The sequence below is a fragment of the Colias croceus genome, chromosome 23 (assembly GCF_905220415.1).
Source record: "Colias croceus chromosome 23, ilColCroc2.1".
In the NCBI taxonomy this organism is placed as follows: Eukaryota; Metazoa; Arthropoda; class Insecta; order Lepidoptera; family Pieridae; genus Colias; species Colias croceus.
Window position 1 is genome coordinate 481,067 of NC_059559.1, and position 21,953 is coordinate 503,019.

General features: G+C 35.7%; 1 protein-coding gene across 4 annotated transcripts in view; it reads left to right on the plus strand.

Annotated features, from left to right (window-relative positions):
* Nucleotides 1–21,953, plus strand: part of LOC123702105 (pantothenate kinase 3) — a 30,455-nt gene that overhangs the window by 2,551 nt on the left and 5,951 nt on the right. For 3 of the 4 annotated variants that reach the window (XM_045649748.1, XM_045649749.1, XM_045649750.1), the window contains exons 3-8: nt 14,025–14,110; nt 15,432–15,553; nt 17,443–17,621; nt 18,167–18,340; nt 20,339–20,467; nt 21,237–21,388. In XM_045649748.1, coding sequence (XP_045505704.1) covers nt 14,025–14,110; nt 15,432–15,553; nt 17,443–17,621; nt 18,167–18,340; nt 20,339–20,467; nt 21,237–21,388 — 842 coding nt within the window. Of the gene's footprint in view, nt 1–6,050; nt 6,365–14,024; nt 14,111–15,431; nt 15,554–17,442; nt 17,622–18,166; nt 18,341–20,338; nt 20,468–21,236; nt 21,389–21,953 lie in introns of those variants that run through there. The other variant, XM_045649747.1, reaches the window with a different exon arrangement.

Consider the following 21,953-nt stretch of genomic DNA (forward strand, 5'->3'; position numbering starts at 1 on the left):
AAGAGATTGACAATTCATCCACACTTAAAACCTGCCGTGACGTAACTTGACTAATTTTTCTGTAGTGGGAGAAACTTGCGCATATAAAAATGTAGGAAAACATGCGCAAACTTCTCCCACAATGCTACTTTTTGTCCAAAAAGTTTGCCGGGTGCACCTTTACCCTGTATGCGAAAGCGACTATTTAACAGACACTTCCCTTTATTTCCTGTAACATTCTCCACGATTGCAGGTCTATCCCCTCCACTGCCGGGCCACCGACTATCCTCCTGCGCTCCACTAGCCCTGGTACAATATGTGAGAACTCCCCCCTTTTTCCTTATTCCCTTGTGTCATATTTTATTTTATGGTAAACTATTATCTATAGCTTAGTGCTTACTAGCCGCTCATCCCGGCTTCGCCCGGGTTGTTCATCAGGGATAATGTAGGTTTCTAATGGTTTTAATCGGTCCAGTCGTTTCGGAGCCAAACAATCAAATTTTTCCCCTTTATAATAATAGTTTACAACGTAGAGAATGTAGATCGGTAGTGTTATCTTTATTATTGTGATAAATGATAATAATTGACAATCAATTAAAATATTTTTATGGTCATTTGAATGTGAATTTTAAATTGTGATTTGTTTATTAACCGACTTCAAAAAAAAGGAGGAGGTTATCAATTCGGCCGGTATGTTTTTTTTTTATGTATGTACACCGATTACTCCGAGGTTTCTGAACCGATTTACGTGATTCTTTTTTTGTTCGATGCGGGATGGTGTCGAATTGGTCCCATAAAAATTTTATTCGGATAGGACCAGCAGTTTTTATTGTATGAGCATTTTTGTCTGTAGGTATTTGTAAATTTTGCAAGTGCAAGTTTGAAGTCGGTTGTTTTTAACGCAGTTATCACTTGTTTTATAACAAGTAGTTAAAAGGTTTTACCGTAAAGAATTACTTGTTTAATTTCACAAAAAAAATATTAAAAATTTAAAAGTACTACATGTAGGTAATCTATATATATAAAACTCAAAAGGTGACTGATATAGTGATCTATCAACGCACAGCCCAAACCACTGGACGTATCAGGCTGAATTTTGGCATGCAGATAGATGTTAGGATGTAGGCATCCGCTAAGAAAGGGTTTCCCGAAATTTTTGCGGGAACGCGGAAAAACGGGGATGCACGTACAAAGTCGTGGGCGGAAGCTAATATCCAATAAAGTTACTGGTTCCTATTATACCTACTTGTGGACTAAAAGATCGCCAATTTAACACAAAACCCATTTTTTACTGGTAGCAACGATTATACCAAAGAGATACAATATTGTGTTTTCATAGACTTGCACTTGACCTACGAATCTCAAAGTTCGTTTGGTACATGTTTCAATAAAATAGTTCAACGAACGCGAACTAACTGTAGGCACGATAGTTCACAACGTAATACAGAGATGGCGCGGTAATCAAATAACTAAGATTGTCAATTACTACTGAACTGTTTACAGGGCATTTTCACAAAAATGTATACCCCCCCTGATTTTCAACTGTCCCTCGAATTCATTAAATTCTATATAATGAAGTAGTTGCCAGAATTATTTATATATGTTATCAAAGTGATTATACGTATACAATATTTTGTTTTTTTAACAAAAACTATGACAAAATCTAAAATAAAGTTAAGTTAATCATAAATAACAATTGAAAAAAGGGTAATTTTACGCTGTCCCCTGCTTACTTTTACGCGTTTATTAAATTATTTCTTAAATTTTTTGTAAGAAAGGTACCATCTTTTAAGGTTTTAGTTGGTCCAGGATAATAAGTTACTGTGATAATAGTTAAAATATAATAACCTTATATAACAAAATAAAAGATAAAAAAATAAAAAATAAAATCAAAAAAATTGTCCTTCCCGGAACATTCAGTTGTGTCACCGATTTTCTAAAAAGAAAATTACTGTGGTTCAAATATTTTTGCATTACTGTCAACACCATAGCTACTGCTATGCAACTTATCAGGTTAGAAGCCCTCAGGGTCAAAAAACTGCTTAGAAGGAGTGCACGCGTGTTTGCAAGCCGCAGGGACCAAATTCTTCATTCAGGTATGTGACCATATTTTGGCTTATTTCTATCTATTTATCTTGTAGTATTTAGTTAATTTTGTTTTAAATGTTTTTATATGTAAGTTGATCAAAACTTTTGATGAATATAAGTGTTGTGGTTATATTTTAAACCGTTTTTATTACTAGAGGATTATCAAATGTGACTTCCGCTGTGTGACTATTTGGGCGGTCACATATACGCTGAACGAAAAGTCACAACATGCCTGAACACATAAAGCAATGTTTACATGGCGATTTTCTTGAGCTATAAAAATATTTTTCCAAGACATTTTTGACTGAGTAGGAAACTACGGCAAAAAGTAGATTTCAAATATAAAAATTATTTCCTCATACAAATCGCAACAGCTGATTGATCATTTTGCATGAGGAAGTAAAATTTTTTTTTGAAGAAAAAAAAGAAGCATTATGCAGAAAAAGAAAGAAAATAAGCCAGCAGAACTAAGAATCTAGACAATGTGCCTTGTATAAGTAAGTACTAAAGATAATATGGGAACAAAAATTAATTTTTTTCACGATATTTTTCATTGGTTTTTTTTTATTTACAGATTAACCTTCGTGTTTGCAGCGTCCACTGAAACAAGATTTTTTATCCAATATGGTGATTGAGATTATTTAAGGGAATCACGAAGACTGATTATCGACTGATTAATTTGATTAGTGCCAATATAAAACATAAAAGAGACTTCTTATTCTTGAATCTTGATAGTAATTTACCCTTTAGATAAATAATAATAATGTGATGGCTTAAGCCCGAACTGATTGTGATAATTTAGTTTGAAGTTAAGTTAAGTTTATAATTATATTTATTATGTGTGCCTGCGTACTTTTTTTTCGCCATGTAAACGCACCCTTTCCCTTTTTGGGTATTCGGTTGTGTGACTGTCCCTATATTACGGAGCTGAATTTTTTAAATATTTCAGTAGATTTTACATTTAATGCCCTTCAAATCAGTCTCTTTAATGGAGAATAATACATAAGTGTAATATTTGTTGGCTTTTATCTAAAAAAGTATCTAACATTTTAAATGTAAAGATAATAATGACAGTTAAAGTACCAGAGTCACAATACTGAATATACTATTGTTTTTTTTAATTAGCTTAGATCCAAAAGTTGGGAATAGTGAGTGTTTAAAATATACAAAATAACGATTTTAAGTTAATAAATAAACAATATCTAAAAATTCTTATATTTTGCACTGTTTTTCCAGCTACTGAATATAGTCACACAACTGATATAAAATTGCGAGACTTTCCATTGTGTCCTATTATTTTTACAGTTTTCTCATTTTAAACCCATCATATTATATGTTTTCTTGAAGTATATTGAATTTCCGTTTTAAAGAGACCAAAAAAAGTTTAAAATATAATACTATCAAAAAAAATATATTTTTCAAGGAGGGGGTACATTTTTGTGAAAATGCCCTACAATGAAATTTAGCACACAAAGAAGGTAACTTGGATTAACATATAGGCACATATAGGATAGGGGCTTATCCTGGAAATCCTACGGGAATGTGAACTATGCGGGTTTTTTTTTGAAAATGCGCGCGAAGCCGTGGGTGGAAAGTAGTCGTAAAATATGTTTGGAATAAAATAAAATTGGCTAAATAAATATAACGAAAATTGAGATGGAATAATAATTTAATTGAATAATTAAAATTAAAGTTACTTGAGTTATGCTATCCATCTATTGAAATGAATTTAATTTGGATAGGTCTACGAAGCTAGGCACGTCTAGTCTCTGTATGACCATAAAATATTTTTATTTGTTGCTTTTTATTGTTTTTCAATATGTTTCTTTTTTGCCAAAAAATAAAACTTCTTAGCACCTCATTTAATAGGAAACTGATCAATCTTTACATTTCTGCATTCTTTATCGCTACGTCCAGGATGTTGGTCTATAGTTTTTCTTGTGCGTAATTTCCCAATGAACCTTTCCATAGCAAAGCGCGAAGCGTTGTCATAGAGTCATCTTTTAAATACTCTACCAAAGAAGCTATCAAACAATAATAACTCGATTTCCATTCACAGAAAACAATTACCTACATACAAATTAGTTCGGAAACCAGCACAAGAGTGTGACGTACGTTTAGCAGTATGAACAGATATGACGATATTGTTTGCCCAGTCACACCTCTGTTGATCGTGGTTGTTTGTCGTTTTTCATGTTGAGGGTTAAGCATTAGTTGAAACAATGTGATATAAGTATTCTATACTAAAATTATTTACCTGAAGAGTTTGTTTGTTTGAACACGCTAATCCCATGAACTACTGGTCCGATTTGAAAAATTCTTTCGGTGTTAGATAGCCCATTTATCGAGGAAGGCTATATGCTATATTATATCATTACGCTAAGACCAACAGGAGCGGGGCATCGCGGGTGAAATCGCGAAGCGCAGCTAGTTTCATTATATAAATACATACCTATGTATGTCTATGATTTTTTAAGTGAATCTTCTTCAGGCGCGTTGAGAGTAAAATTTCAAGGTCGCGTCATAGCAATACTGTCGCGTCATGGAGTAAAGCGACGATTTACTCAACATATTAGTGTACACTTGTGAAGTAAAAAAACCAATGAAGCTTAATGCTCCAAAACTTGTCCAACCTATGAGAATTTCTTTTGCGGGCGAAGCGGCGTGTTTCCGCTAGTTCACGTATATTTTTTCTCGCTATGTAAACAATAATATTTTAAAATTGTGAACTTTAAATATAAAAGTTTTTTAAATTGTTTACTTCTAAATTACAGAAATACCTATGCCAAAAATTCATATCTTTTCAATTTTCAATTCGAGTTTTCTATATCTTAGAGACAATTACTTTTATTTCCACCACCACCACCACCACTTTTATTCTATACTAATATTATAAAGCTGAAGAGTTTGTTTGTTTGTTTGAACGCGCTAATCTCAGGAACTACTGCTCCGAATTGAAAAATTCTTTCGGTGTTAGATAGCCCATTTATCGAGGAAGGCTATAGGCTATAGAGTATATATATCATCACGCTAAGACCAATAGGAGCTGAGCAATGCGGGTGAAACCGCAGAGCACAGCTAGTATTGTATGTTGTTCGACAAACTGGACTTTTGATTAAAACACCGCATTGAAATTATAATGTATTGAACTTCGTCTCGTTGAGATTTGCAATTTGTACCTGATCTTGAGCAAATATGTGTGTTTATGGGCATTTCGCCTTGATTCTCAAGGCGAAGCGTATAATATTCTGTGATAACAGTAGTTGAGAATGTTTTGCTATTGTGTATTATGCCGTATTTTGATCTATACTATATTTTAATAATTAATATTCTAAAGCTGAAGAGTTTGTTTGTTTGAACGCGCTAATCTCGGGCACTACTGGTCCGGTGTTAAATAGCCCATTTATCGAGGAAGGCTATAGGCTATACATATATCATAACGCAGCAACTATGGAGTTTCTTGCCGGTTCTTCTCCATAGATACTGCTTTCCGAATCGGTGGTAAAAGTTATAAAAGTCTAATTGAATAAATTGCGTTTGAGTAACGCTAAGACCAACAGGAGTGGAGCAATGCGGGTAAAACCGTGGGGCACAGCTAGTTAGTAATAATCGTTGTACTCAACGTCTAATTTGAAATGCTACCAAATTGTTATTTGCAATTCAGATGTTCGGACTCGACTAATAATTGACGCAAAACATCGCCTAATAAGGAACAGACGTACCTAATCAATAGATTCAGCCACATTAGAATTGATTTGGCTTGTCAGAATAACGGATTTCCTTTGATGAAATAATATTAACAAGATCGCTAACGGCGCATTATAAACACGTTACCTCATTCAAATTCAAATTATAATATTTAACTAATACAGATTTACGTAAACCTACACATTAAAATTTCACATGCCCGACCCGCTTATATCACTTTCCTTATCATTATGCGTGTGCGCATGTAACATGAAAATCGAACGATTTATGATAGTTTGGCATTCGCGCCGCGTTCGTCGTCGCGAGCGGTCGTCTCCGCGTAAATGTTATTGACAGACGCGCGTGTAATTATCGAAATATGGTGTGTAATAGTGTCGTATAATTTATTTTTTTACAAAATTATAGACTATATAATAGTGTCTCTTATCGATCGAGTGGGGAACAGTGTGACGTGCGACACAGATGACGATTAAATGAAACTGTAGATTTAGTTTAATATTTATTCAACCTGTGATATTATTTTTAATATAAATTAATGTTTCAACCATTCAAAATGACGGAGAAAAACGGAGTTATAACTATACATCAGGTAATTTTTTGTTGTGTAGTTTATACAATTAGTAACATAAACATGTTACCTACATTCATTGGTGAATAGGTTTTTCTATTCTAAATAAATTTGCATTTAAACGACCCCTTTGTAATACATTCTTAATTACAAACAATAAAAGCAAATTTTATAGGTAGATAACTTGGCTATCTTTATAATATTATTAGTTTGTATTGTATACAGGGTGTCCCACTATTGGTATACTAAGCGCGAAGGGACTTGTAGTTTTGCATACACTGATCACGTAAAAAATACAAAATTACGTCAAAATTTTTTGCTTAATTTTTCCTGAAAATCCATGTTTTCTTCTCTAGCTTCGCGCAACCGGCATATACCGCTTCACTAATGTGAGCATTTTGTCTATGAAAACATAATTTTAAACGATAGCTGTTAAATGTTTCAAATCAAATCAAAAGCTGCTTGCCTATACACATCAATTGCTGTACTGCCCCTGCTGCTTTACTCTGTACCAAATTTCGATCGAATCTGTATCAATTTTCGAAGATCCGATCAGCTATTTTAGCGAGTACTCTCGCGTTATGAATTATAATAATAGTCGTTAGTTACTGTTATTTATTTTAAGATCTTCCAAATACAAACTTATCGATTTTACTCTTATCACTACAAAACAAAGTCTCTTTCTCTGTCCCTATGTCCCTTTGTATGCTTAAATCTTTAAAACTACGCAACGGATTTTGATGCGGTATTTTTTTAATAGATAGAGTTATTCAAGAGGAAGGTTTAAGTATATAATTTATTAGGTTTTAGACAAAGCGCGCGAAGCCGCGAGCGGTAAGCTAGTCTATCTAATAATTTAAATAGTTATTTATATGATACAAATGACTAAGATTATGAATATGTTGATTCGTTATCACTCACTTTAATGTTAATTTTTGTATTTTTGCGTAAAGATCAAGTCGGTTTTTGAACCATATGAGTATATATAATCGTATTAAGATTATTTTATTGTGGTCACGAGGTAATGTCATTGAAATGTGAGATGACCTAATTCTTAGTAAATATCATGAAGCTGAGTTTGTTTGTTTGAATGCGCTAATCTTAGGAACCACGGGTCCGATGAAAAATTATTTCACTGTTAGATAGTCCATTTATCGAGAAATGCTATAGGCTATATATCATCACGTTTAGACCAATAGGAGCGGAGCAATGAGGGTAAAACCGCGGGACACAGCTAGTCCAAATATATAAAAATATCTAAATATGTACCTAAATGACGTCACTACATACAAGTTAAAGTTCACACAAGTGTCGTTTCTCTTTCCTTAACTTTGACCTCTCTGTGAGAATAACCGTGTGCTACATTAAACGTGTTTATATTGTTGCAATTTTGTAGCATTTAATACGAATTATATATTTGTAGAGTCAAATCTTGATTGTGTAGCGGGATTTCAACAGAACTTAGGCAGAACAAGCAAAGGGGCAGCAGCACAGCCCGTGTATCAGTGGTGGTGGTGTTACACCGCCCACACAAATAAGGCAAACGGCGGTTTTTTTTGTGTGGTGATTCTCAATGTTAGCCAGAAGGGCTACTACATTTTAACGCGGACGCGTGGGTGAACTGAAGGTTCACCCTGGTAGCGACATGCACAAGGGCGTCCCCCCTTGACGGGGATCTCGAACCTCGGCTTGAGCTGTCGCTTGAGTGGAGGAGGCCGGAAGGGCCCTAGTCGGACGGGGCAAACGGCGGTGCTGAGACTCACGTCACTCACGTGTACACAGAAAATAGAAATTTAGATAACAAAAATTAGGGCGATCACCCTAACCTAGGATATTATCGGATGGCGCTAGAAACCTGCTGGTCGAACGTTGCTCACTAAGCTTCTTTTAGGCTGTTTGACAGGAACCTCGGACTATATTGATTGGCCTTTTAATGATAGCTTAAGGGGTGACCGAAATAAATCGTTGTTCGTATGTAACCGACACACGGACGGACATGTTTTATTCAATCTTTTTACACTTAACAAGGATCGGTAACAATACAATAACTTCATGAGAATAAGCGTTTTTTTATTTATTTTTTTAACTATATTAATTTTTTATTTGCTCAATGAGCGAAATATATACATAAAACAGTTGGTAAAAAATAAATAATTTTATCAATGTAACCTAAAATACATACAATTGATGGGCGTGGATTATTTTGAGATGGGTCGTCACTCGTCACTGATAGCGATAGTCGATATCAGCAGTCAACTGATCTGATATTGGATAAAAATCTAGAACTTTAGGTAACTCTACAGCCTACAGAGCGAGTTAATTTGGGCACGAATTGAACCTGGGGCGGTAGGGAAGGTAGCACCCCTACGGAAAATCAATCCTTTCACCTTCCCCTCAATCCACGCTCTTACGGCGGCCGTATTCCTAAGGCATGATTTTTAGCAGCTCTGACTATCGGAGAAAATGGCGTGTTTTTACTTTTGATTGAAAAAACCTTTATTGATCTATAATAAATGAATTTGACCTTAGAAATGATTTATAAGTGTTTAGTCAATAAGAATTCTCTGCGAAATAACAAAAAATAAACAATACGATTATACAATATACTTGTTATCAATGATGCGAACGGAATTGTTCAAAGTACAAAGTATTAAAAGATGTAGATAAAATCGAGTATATCTTTACTCCTTATTTTTAAGCGACTGTGTCAGAATGTTATATACTTTCTTCTTTTTGTTTTCACCCATACAGTTGCGTTACCCACGCGACGTAGTAATTATTTAGTAATCTTCGATATTTCAAATTTAACAAATTATACACTAAAACCGTCGTCAAGAACCACACTATCCAATGATGAAAACAGAATGAATCGGTGCAGTATTTAAGCTTTTCGCGAACAGACAGAGACGACGGAGTTATTTTATAGGTATTTCTTATGTTTCTGCTTATTCTTGTCTTTGAAAAATTATTGATATTTATGTTATGGCTAGTTGATGCTCGTATTCGTTCAATTTTAATTAATTCCATATATTCTGTCTACCTTAATTCCACCATACTATGAATGAAATCACATCTCGGTGACCTTCCTCGACATAATATATAAATTTGACTTTGACTTCCACATTTGACTTTGAAATCTCTTATCGTACAAATAACTACCGTGTTAACCAAAGTCCGGTAGATGATTAAATGATTGTGTAATGGGACCTCTTCACAATGGGCACGGGTGGCCCAACAAATGATCGTCGATGTTTGCTGCCATTACGGCGTTTATGAACACCTAAAACCGGCTACTCACCTACCTGCAGCAGGTGCAATATTGCAATTTCACCCTTAATTGGCTCTTTAATTGTGATGTGTATAGGCAAGCAGAGGCAATTTAGAAAATTGCAGCTTAAATTGCTCCGACCGCCGTGCAACCGAGATTGTTCCAATATTGCCCCTGCGGCAGAACGTGAGTAGCCGGCTTGAGTATCTGTGATGAATCGTAGACATTTAGGCCCTCTACCTCTACTATCCTGATTACCTCTACTCGTCCAACTCTGCCCATTGTGAAGAGGGTCCATCAAATGATTGACTAGTGCACGTTCCGATGTTGCATCACGTTGGACTATTTTAATTGTGATTGAAGAAGGACGGATTTAATTGGAATTAGGATGATATTTAACTTTTGAGTTCAATATTTAAAAGTATAAGAGAAAATAAACCACCTAAATGTACAAAAAAGTCGACAAAAATGTAGAATTTGCCAAGTATCAAGCACTAATAAGTACTTTATATGACTTGTTATGCGATAATCTAGTGTTCTAGTTTTTACGATAAACATCTTCACAGTTGTAACTTTCGGTTTTATGTTTGTGGGGTAACTCTCTAGAGTCTAGGTTATAAGACTATAAAATAAACTAGATTTTTAGTCGAAAATTAAAGTGAAAGAAATCGTTGAAAACAATCACTTTAAAGTTTAATGTAATCGTTTTACATGATATACATGTACTTGCTTGTATATCATAAATAGACAGATGAGAATAATATAAATCTCTTCTATATATAAAATGAATCCCTATTTCCTTCGGTCACGGCATCGCGCGTGAACTGGTGGACCGATTTCGATATATATTTTTTTTTAATAACTATTCTTTGAAGTACGAGGTTGTTTCTTATGAACAGAAAATGTTAATATGTACCACGGGTGATGCCTGGGCGAACCGCTTGTTTAGTTTTAAAAAACAAATAACGCGCTTTAATGAGAATTTTTTGTGCTGTCAGCAATCCTTGATAACTGTTCAAAGTTAAGGAAATCGGTAACATACAAACTTGCAAATATACAGGCGAAACTATTAAAAGCGTATCAAAAAGAGATAGTACACAAAATATTTAAGACTAATAATGTTCCTAATGAATATAACCAATATCAAGGATTCTTCGCGAACTACATGTTAATGATATACAATTTATCAGTCCTTGTAGTAAAATGTTAATTGTTATCTGACCTACTATTTATTACGAAAATATAGTCTTAATTCGATACTCGGCCTTCTTTTTCTAACGACTAACAGCTACGTATTTACGTATATACAGTACATACTATCGCGATGAAATACATTGACAATTCTGGAGGGTTATCAGTCTTAAAGCATTATTAATTCTAGTGTCGGAAAGTGATGGCGCTACATAACCTACATAGTTCTGTCCTTATCTGGAATTATTACTGCTTAAGGCTTTTACATGCGCTAATAACCTTGAGCATACTTGACGGATCTCAAACCTCTCACCCTGCACCTTCTTTTTTCCTCGCATTTTGTATTTAAAAAGATACTAATCAGTGAAACAAAAAATCCTCGTCAGGGACTGTTGTGTAACTGATAATTTATTAAACACAAAATTTTCAGAGCTCTAAGTCAGCAGGTTACGAAGTTTATAGAGTATTTGCGGAAAAATCGATGACCATGGCACATTTTTTTTCTAGAAATCTATTAACTTTGGAAAAAAGTCCTCGCGAGCAATTAAAGATCAAAGACCATCCTATTTTATATATTTTTTTCGGTATTGTGCTTTATGTTGTACCAGACTTTATAGAGGTTGAACATAGTCGAAATTGCCGGGTAACGCCTTAAGACATCATGATAACTCCCTTGCACATGCCAGGATATTTTTTTTTCTGTAGTTAGAGAAGCGTTTGACCACAATCTCGCCTGATGTAAAGCTAAGATGTGGTCTAAGATGGTTCCCTAGTAGGTACCCGTTTACACTACGCTTGAAGATGAAAATGTTTGCTTTTTTATTTACTCTTTTACCTACTTTTTTGACCTATTTCGTTTTAATAAATGAAGATCAATTGTTTTTGTATACTTGACAAGTGATAACTGCGTTAAAAACAACCGACTTCAAACTTGCACTTGCAAAATTTACAAATACCTACAGACAAAAATGCTCATAAAATAAAAACTACTGGGCCTATCTGAATAAAATTTTTATGGGACCAATTCGACCATCCCGCATCGAACAAAAAAAGAATCACGTAAATCGGTTCAGTAACCTCGGAGTAATCGGTGTACATACATAAAAAAAACATACCGGCCGAATTGATAACCTCCTCCTTTTTTTGAAGTCGGTTAAAAAGAAAGAAAGAAAGAATATTAATTCTCCTCAAATTATCAACAACTTGTGATTTCTAGCGGTCCGCCCCGATTTTACCCATGGTACCTACTTAAAAAACGGTGGAAGAACATATATGAGATGCTAGTTTTTTTATCTGCTGAAACGCTCGAAGGTTCTAGAAAAACTAACAAACCAACGCGTGAACTAAATACACGGTTGAATAGCAAATAAGTACATTGTATTCAAAGTAGAAGTCAAGTGTCAGAACTGACCGAATATAATCCAACATAATTAGAATTCAATTAATGCGACCGAAATTCTTTCAACCGATCACATTCCGTATTTTCTCCTTAAAACAGAAATATTGAATCTATACATAGAATAAAATCGTATTAAAGTCAAATCGTAGGTTTTGTCCTGGAAATTCCACGGGAACGGGGACGGAACCCTAGTTTATAATACAATACATCCGGCCCCGCCCGGCCTGACCCGGGATAAAAACATCATAAAATATAGCCTATGTTCATCAGGGATAATATAGAATTGTAATGGTAAAAGATTTTTTTTAAATCGGTCCAGCATTTTCGATACCAATATTCAATTCAAACAAACAATGAAAAAAATTCCTCTTTATAATATTAAAAAAGTTAATTAGCTGTCGTGACGGTGTACAGTTAAGTGAAGAAATATAATAGCATTGATGTAACTATCACGCGAATTGACGCAATTTGTATCGAATAATACAACTATATCTGTGCCAATATTATGTACAAGAAAGTTATTAATCATTATTTCATTTCATATGTTTGTAAATAAACTACTGAAATACATATTAAACTGACTGGCATAATATCATAATATGAATTTGCCAGTCAGTTCAATTCAGGGCGTAAACTGTCTGGTAATAGGAGATCATAATACGGCCCCAGAACGAATTTCGAGAATACACTCACCAAGTATAAAGTTACAAAATTTCCTGAATGACATAGATGTATATTTTCCGGGGCAAGTAACCTTGATGCTTTATATTATTTTCTCTACTTTTAAACATTGATCACCATCAGCTCCCTATGTCCTATATTATCTTACTAAGAAGGCGTATGGCCAAAATCCCTCATACTGCACTGTGGATTAACAAATGCCACATGTCCTCAAACTGCTATTTAGTGAACATGAAAAAATCCTCCAGAGTTTTTGATAGTCTCGAACCTTCAACTTTTGAAGCCAGAGGGCTTAACAACTGAGCAACTCCCGTTTGAAAATGAATGGTCACAAATCAGTCTTCCTATTTTCTATCCTACTTAATAATCTGTTATCTGTGCTCAGTTTTAACTAATATAATCCAGTGTCTGGTCGTCACACGCTATCGCGTCGTGCTGGCCAAAGGTCTGAACCCGTGACCGCGGGACTGACGCGTGTGATCTGGAATCTATAGAGAAATTGATTTAATTATCTATACATTTAATAAAATTGTAGAAAAATCAAAACTATTTAAACTTTTTTAGAGAATACTTGGGGGGTCATTTATGTATGTCCAGGCTGAACTCAGAAAGTACTGCATGGAATTACTTCAAATTTTGCCTGAACATTGCTAACATGTCTGTCATGTATAAAAAGTAGCCTGTGTTATTCTGTGTACTACATACATACATCCATCCCCACAAACATTCCTATTCATAATATTATTAGGATGCGTACCGATACATGTCTTACAACATACCAACTTTAACGTGAAAATAACTCCACCTTTCACATTGACATGCGTAAATTACTCAAAATTTCTCTTAAAACTGACACTATTGTCTTATAACAAATTTAATATTGATTCAATCATTGATTAACATTTATTTATTTATTAATAAATAACAACATTTTTTATAACTCTTCTTCTTTTTATTTTTGTTACTACTTTACTTAATTTCTCTCTGTACAACCGGTTGTCTGGAAGAAATCGCTATTTAGCGATAAGGCCGCCGTTTGTTACAATGTATCCTAGATTGTCTCAATTTGTAATTTTTAAGAGCAATAAAGTATTAATAAATAAATAAATAAAACAAAATAATATACGATTACCTTTTGCCAGATGCGCCTGCACCGTTGTGAGGGGTGTCTCGCGGCCTGCCGACCGGAGCGCCGGGCGCCGCTACCGCCCTCCAAGATCATTGTCAGGTAAACGATTAGCTAACGTTTATTTTGTATGTTGTAATGTATCTCTTTGCTATCCTTAAAAGATAAAATAATATTAAAAAGAGCGCGTGTGCCGAGCATACGTGTCAGTAGTGAAACTTGAAACGCCTGTGAAAATGTCGTCAAAAATGTCCGAGAAACGTTATTTAAAACAAAAATTGAAAGAAACATCTTATTTCGTAGCAGTAATATTCAATATTGTATACGCTTATTACAAAACTGTGCCTGGCTGAATAGTATAAGCAGAGTTTTGCTTCGGACATTTTTTAAGCGAGTTCGTCTTATTTATTATTTATTTATTTACAAAGGATAGCCCACAATTGTTTACACTATATATGGCATAAAAGGAAAAATACAATTTAACGTATCAAGTGTAACAATTACTTACAGGCTAATACTACATGCTTTTGAAAACGGTTATGACTTATGAACATTAAAAAAAACTGATAAATACACAAGATAACGTTTAACAAATTATCAACAAAATATCTATTTAAAAACTAATGTCAGTCATATTAAAATAAAATCGGCATACAAAAATTACAATTTTAAAATATTAAATTAAAGTACATAAAAACCAACAAAAAAAAATCATTTTTTTATAATATTAATAATATAATATAATATCTACATAAAAATAAAGTTCGACAGACAAAATATCTATTTAAACAATGTAAATATTCAAGTTAAGATAAAATCGGCATTTAATTTACAATTTTCAAATATAATATTAAAAAGCGTAAAAAAAACCATCTCTTGTTGTTTATAGTATTTGTCACCTGACGGCCGGATTGAAGTTCATGCTTAATCAATAAGATAACCGCCAGGTAAATGACAGCTAAGATCAGTTTCAGTTCTGATACAGTCAAATAAATCACTCTGCTTTTTTAATTTTTTATAATATTCAGTTACATCACTACATACTTAGTATAAAACAAAGTCGCTTTCTCTGTCCCTTTGTATGCTTAAATCTTTCAAACTACGCAACGGATTTTGATGCGGTTTTTTTAATAGATAGAGTAATGTAAGAGGAAGGTTTTAGTATATAATTTATAAGGTTTTAGACAAAGCAGGCGAAGCCGCGGGCGGTAAGCTAGTTATTCATATAACACACAGCTAGGAGAATCACTGCCAGGTAAATGACGAAATAGTTCTTGCACACATTGTTGAGGCAATATAATATATTGTATTATTATGTATTTTGACGATGCATCTAGAAGTCTAATTCAATGATTAGCGTTTCAAGTTTGAGCACCTTCTAGTACAATCCGTGTACACTATATCCATCCCTCTCGCACTTCAGGAGCGGCCATTTGAAACGAGCGAAACGGGTGCCGTACGCAGTGCCCGCGTTGAACAAGGAGAACCACATAATGGCGACGACGCTGCCCACTCTACCTACACCCCCGGATGATGATGCACCGCGTAAGTGATTTTAGACAGAGAATTTAGAAAGATTTAAGAAAGAGTTTACTCTTTCTTAACTCCACTTAGAAAAGGCCCTATCCTATCCTACTTCCTATCCTATCCTACTTCCTACCCTATCCTACTTCCTACCCTATCCTACTTCCTACCCTATCCTACTTCCTTCTATCCTACTTCCTATCCTACTAGGTGATATTATAAATGCGAAAGTTTGTGTGGATCGATGTATGTTTGTTACTCTTTCACGCAAATACCTACTAGTGAACCGATTACAATGACATTTAGCACACATATACATATAGAGGGTAACTTGGTTTAACACATAGGATAGGTTTTATCGCGGATATCCCACTGGAAAAACCCGCACAGTTCCCGTTCCTGTAGGATTTCCGGGATAAAACCTATCCTATGTGTGCTAAAATTCATTGTAATCGGTTCAGTAGTATTTGCGTGAAAGAGTAACAAACATACATAAACATACACATACATCAATCCTCACAAACTTTCGCATTTATAATATTATAGTAGGAAGGATGTGTGAAATAAAATAAACGCGTCATTTGTGACGTCATTCCACAAACGCAGGAAATTACAATACCCAAATAGATAAAGCCGTTGTTATGAATATTTTATAATAAACTAGCTGCTCCGCGCGGTTTCACCCCCGTGGCTCCACTCCTGTTGGTCGTAGCGTGATGATATATAGCCTATAACCTTCCTCGATAAATGGGCTATCTAACACCGAAAGAATTTTTCAAATCGGACCAGTAGTTCCCGAGATTAGCGCGTTCAAACAAACAAACAAACTCTTCGGCTTTATAATATTAGTATAGATTACATATAATATATTTATAGTTAACTAGTTCGTACAATAAATTATAAAGTAAATAACTCGAAATGATTTGATTATAGAAATAACGAAAAATAACTAAATCTAAACTAATATTATAAAGCTGAAGAGTTTGTTTGTTTGAACGCGCTAATCTCAGGAATTTCTGGTCCGCTTTGAAAAATTCTATCGGTGTTAGATAGCCCATTTATCGAGGAAGTCTATAGGCTATATATCATCACGCTAAGACCAACAGGAGATGGGCAATGCGGGTGAAACCGCAGGGCACAGCTAGTGTTTTATTAAGTTGGATCCGCCTTAACAGATTTACTTTTGGTAGATACGAAACTATGTATAGAATGAAATCTTATTACACGTGATTTAATTGTCCTTATGCTGTGTTATTTCCTACAATAACTCACTATTTCCTCCTAAATCAGTTGTTAACGCAGACTAAATGGTGAAACTTGTGTCAAATGTGTATTTACTTCAGTAACTCAGATTTATAAAAAACAGGTACGGTTCAAACTTCTTACTTTAATTGGCTAATGTCGCCTTTGCCGTGATTAAAGATTTAATATGTGTCTAACTTATTGATTTTACGAAGTATAAAGTATTGTTGAAATTCCAACTATATAAGATTGGTTTGGAACCAATTTGATAGATTTAGCCAGTAAAACCTGAACTTAAACATTTTTAATATCAGAAAATAACTTTTACTCGATAAAGATGTAGCTTTCAACTAGTAAAACAGTTTTTTTTTTTTTTTTATGTGAACGAGTTTTTCAAATTTCATCGTAAGAGTGAAACAAATAAATCTTTCCTCTTTATAATAATTAAAAAACAGTAGCCTAATCTATACTAATATTATAAAGTTGAAGAGTTTGTTTGTTTGAACGCGCTAATCTCGGGAACTACTGAGGTCTGATTTGAAAAATTCATTCGGTGTTAGATAGCTCATTTATCGAGGAAGGTTATAGGCTAACATCATCATCATTATCATCGCGGGTGAAACCGCGCGGAGCAGCTAGTAAATAATATAACTTTTATTGAATTTCAGCGATGCCCTGGTTTGGTATGGACATTGGGGGCACCCTCACGAAGCTCGTATACTTCGAACCTCGGGAGACGAATAGACGAGAACTTGACAAAGAGACGGAGATTCTGAAGAACATTCGCAGATATCTCACCAGGAACTCGGCGTACGGCAAGACCGGCAGACGGGATGTGCACTTACAGGTAAGAGTTGTCTGTCAAGTGATAGAGACAGACAAACAGACGAAAAGAAGGACTTTTTATAGAACATACGCAGATGTCTCACTATTTCATTTATGTGTAATTTTTTAATGCCGTGCAAAATTTTTAAATTCCCGACCGACTTTTCAGGCGAAAAACGCGGGTTCGAATTCCGCCTCATGAATTTATGCCTTATTTTTTTTTCAAATATTCATGAGCATTTTGAACTATAAGTTTAAATCTATACTAATAGAAGCGGAAAAGTTTGTTTGTTTGAACGCGCTAATCTCAAGAACTACTGGTCCGATTTGAAAAATTCTTACGGTGTTAGGTAGCCCATTTATCGAGGAAGGCTATAGGCTATATATCATCACGCTAAGACCAACAGGAACGGAGCAATGCGGGTGAAACCGCGGAGTGCAGCTAGTCACTACATAGTATAAAACAAAGTCGCTTTCTCTGGCCCTATGTCCCTTTGTATGCTTAAATCTTTAAAACTACACAACGGATTTTTAATGGATTAATATTCTAATTATTATCGCTTACAGATGGACAATGTAACGATCCGCGGCCGTCGCGGCACACTACACTTCATACGGTTCCCGTCCAGTGAAGTTGGCGCTTTCCTCCAACTGGCCCGCTCTAAGGGCATGGCCACACTCGTGAACACGATATACGCGACTGGGGGTGGTGCGTACAAGTTTGAAGAGGACTTTATTAAGGTGAGAATAAAGTTCAATTTCGCTTGGCACATGTGTGGCTGTTGATGTGGACTTTATTGACTTGGGATAAAGTTCAGTTTTGCTTGGCACGTGTAGGGACGCGTAAGGTTCAGTTTTGATAGACTTTTGTTTTTTGGTACAGTGTGTTCTGGTGCGAGTGATGTGGACTTTATTGACTTGGGATAAAGTTCAGTTTTGCTTGGCACGTGTAGGGACGCGTAAGGTTCAGTTTTGATAGACTTTTGTTTTTTGGTACAGTGTGTTCTGGTGCGAGTGATGTGGACTTTATTGACTTGGGATAAAGTTCAGTTTTGCTTGGCACGTGTAGGGACGCGTAAGGTTCAGTTTTGATAGACTTTTGTTTTTTGGTACAGTGTGTTCTGGTGCGAGTGACGTGGACTTTATTGACGTGGGATAAGGTTGAGATTTGCTTAGCACGCGAGGGACGAGTAAGGTTCAGTTTTGGTTGGCTTTTGTGAAGTGTCAGTGCGCTTTGATGCGGGTGATGTGGACTTTATTAGCTTGGGATAGGGTTGAAATTGTCTTGGCTTTAGTGCAATGTATTTTTGTTAGTGAGTTTCTTTCTCCAACTGGCCCGATCCAAGGGAATGGCCACACTCGTGAACACGATATACGCGACGGGGGGTGGCGCGTACAAGTTTGAGGAGGACTTTATTAAGGTGAGAATAAAGTTCAATTTCGCTTGGCACATGTGTGGCTGTTGATGTGGACTTTATTGACTTGGGATAAAGTTCAGTTTTGCTTGGCACGTGTAGGGACGCGTAAGGTTCAGTTTTGATAGACTTTTGTTTTTTGGTACAGTGTGTTCTGGTGCGAGTGATGTGGACTTTATTGACTTGGGATAAAGTTCAGTTCTGCTTGGCATGTGTAGGGACGCGTAAGGTTCAGTTTTGGTTGGCTTTTGTGAAGTGTCAGTGCGCTTTGATGCGGGTGATGTGGACTTTATTAGCTTGGGATAGGGTTGAAATTGTCTTGGCTTTAGTGCAATGTATTTTTGTTAGTGAGTTTCTTTCTCCAACTGGCCCGATCCAAGGGAATGGCCACACTCGTGAACACGATATACGCGACGGGGGGTGGCGCGTACAAGTTTGAGGAGGACTTTATTAAGGTGAGGTTAAGGTCGAGTTTTGCTTGGCACGTGTGTGGACTTTATTAACGTGACATTTAATTCAGTTTTGCTTGACATTGAGCTGAACGTAAGGTTCAGTTTTGATTGGCTTTTGTTTTTATGTCAGTGTGTTTTAAAGGTGCAGGTGGACTTTATTGACTTGGGATAGCGTTCAATTTTGCTTGGCACGTGTGGTGCGTTTAAGGTTCAATTTAAGTTGGCGTGTGTGGCTGTGTCAGTGTGCGTTTGTCTTTGATATGCTTGAGTTTTGCGTGGCATTTGTGTAATTGTTTTTTTATTTTTTACTTTATTCTGATTAGCAATATGATTGAGTTTCGCTCGCCATATGTGTTCGACAACGATTATAAGAAGGGCTTTAACAAGTGATAACTGCGTTAAAAACAACCGACTTCAAACTTGCACTTGCAACATTTACAAATACAAACAAAAATGCTCATAAAATAAAAACTACTGGGCCTCTCCGAATAAAATTTTTATGGGACCAATTCGGCACCATCCCGCTTCGAACAAAAAAGAATCACGTAAATCGGTTCAGAAACCTTGGAGTAATCGGTGTACATACATAAAAAAAAAACATACCGGCGGAATTGATAACCTCCTCCTTTTTTTGAAGTCGGTTAAAAAGGTGCTCTAATAAGGTTTAGCTTTGATTGATTTTTGTCTATTATATTGAATATATTATTGAGTTAATACTTCAAATTTTTATTCAAATAAACTTAATATTCACCAGCATGTAAATAAATGGTCACATTTATTCTTAAACTCAAATTAAAAACTTTTTACAAGTATTTATAGACACTTGTACCTAACGTTACTATCTTATATCTATATTTTCATCTATCTTTCAGGAAGTGAACATGCGGCTATCAAAATTGGACGAGCTGGACGCGCTCATAGCGGGCGTTCTGTTCGTCGACTCTATGAACCCGCAGGAGTGTTACTATTGGGCACCGCCAGATGGCGTCAATGAAAACTCGGTTAGTATTTTAATACAAATATACTTAAATTAATAACATATTATAAATGCAAATATTCAGACATTTTCAACTCCTTTTGAAGGAGTTTATTAGAAAGAATTAAATACAACGCAATATCTAAGTTTTGTGCCCGCGGCTTCGCCCGCGTTTTCAAAGGAAAACCCGCATAGTTCCCGTTCCCGTGGGATAAAACCTATCCTATGTGTTAATCCAAGTTACCCTCTATATATGTGCTAAATTTCATTGTAATCGGTTCAGTAGTATTTGCGTGAAAGAGTAACAAACACGCACACACACACCCTAACAAACTTTCGCATTTATAATCCATACTAATAATATAAATGCGAAAGTAACTCTTTCTGTATGTCTGTTACTCAATCACGCCTAAACTACTGAACCAATTTTCATGAAATTTGGTATGGAGATATTTAGATACCCGAGAAAGGACATAGGCTACTTTTTATACCGGCAAAATGACGCAACCCCGGAAATTCCAATATGTGCGTTTTTCTTTGACTTCGCAGGCGAAGCCGCGGGCGGAAACCTAGTATATAACTAGTGGTCCGCCCCGGCTTCGCCCGTGGTACCTACATGTTTAAACTATCCTATCTCTCAAGTTGGATCGAACTGCACATGGTGTGCGAATTTTATTATAATCGGTTAAGTGGTTTAGGAGTCCATTGAGGACAAACATTGTGACACGAGATTTATATATATTAAGATATAATATTAGTAGAACTAGTAGGATAATATGATATTTATGTTCCAGCCGCCGTACTTAGAAGCGTCCCTATCGCAGTACGTACGCAAGCCGTACGACTTCTCCAGCCCGTACCCGTTTCTGCTCGTCAACATTGGCAGCGGGGTTTCCATGCTTGTTGTCAGCGCACCGAACGATTATTGCCGCGTTAGTGGTACCAGGTTAGTCGTCAACATCCGTAGAAATCTAAATAACAAGACACTAGCACCTTGACCTTGTCGCCACTCAGGTGACTTCCAAGCCACCAGTGTGTTCATCGCTGTTCAGTTGCTCTCGAGACGTGCATGTGTAAACATGGTATGTTTTAGCATTTCCCATTGCGGAAATTCTATCAACCCATATATTATGTTTCCACAGCTGTGACACGGGCGTCCTATAAGGCAGGCTGTAGCGACAGTGAATTAATTTTTCAAATCGGACCCGTGCTTCCTGAAATTAGCTGGTTGAAGTTAATTAAATTAACTAAATTAAATATTCAGGACAATTTTCACACACGGCACGATCTAATCCCATACTAAGCTTTCGCTTGTGTTATGGAAACCAGATGGCTGATAAACATACATATATAATTTTTAAATAAATACTTATATAGATAATTAACGCCCAGAAGCAGAGCAAACATCTATGTTCATCACACAAATATTTGCCCCGGATGGGAATCGAACCCACGACCTCTGGCTTGGAAGGCAGGGCCACTACTAACCAAGCCAACCGGTCAGTCCAAAG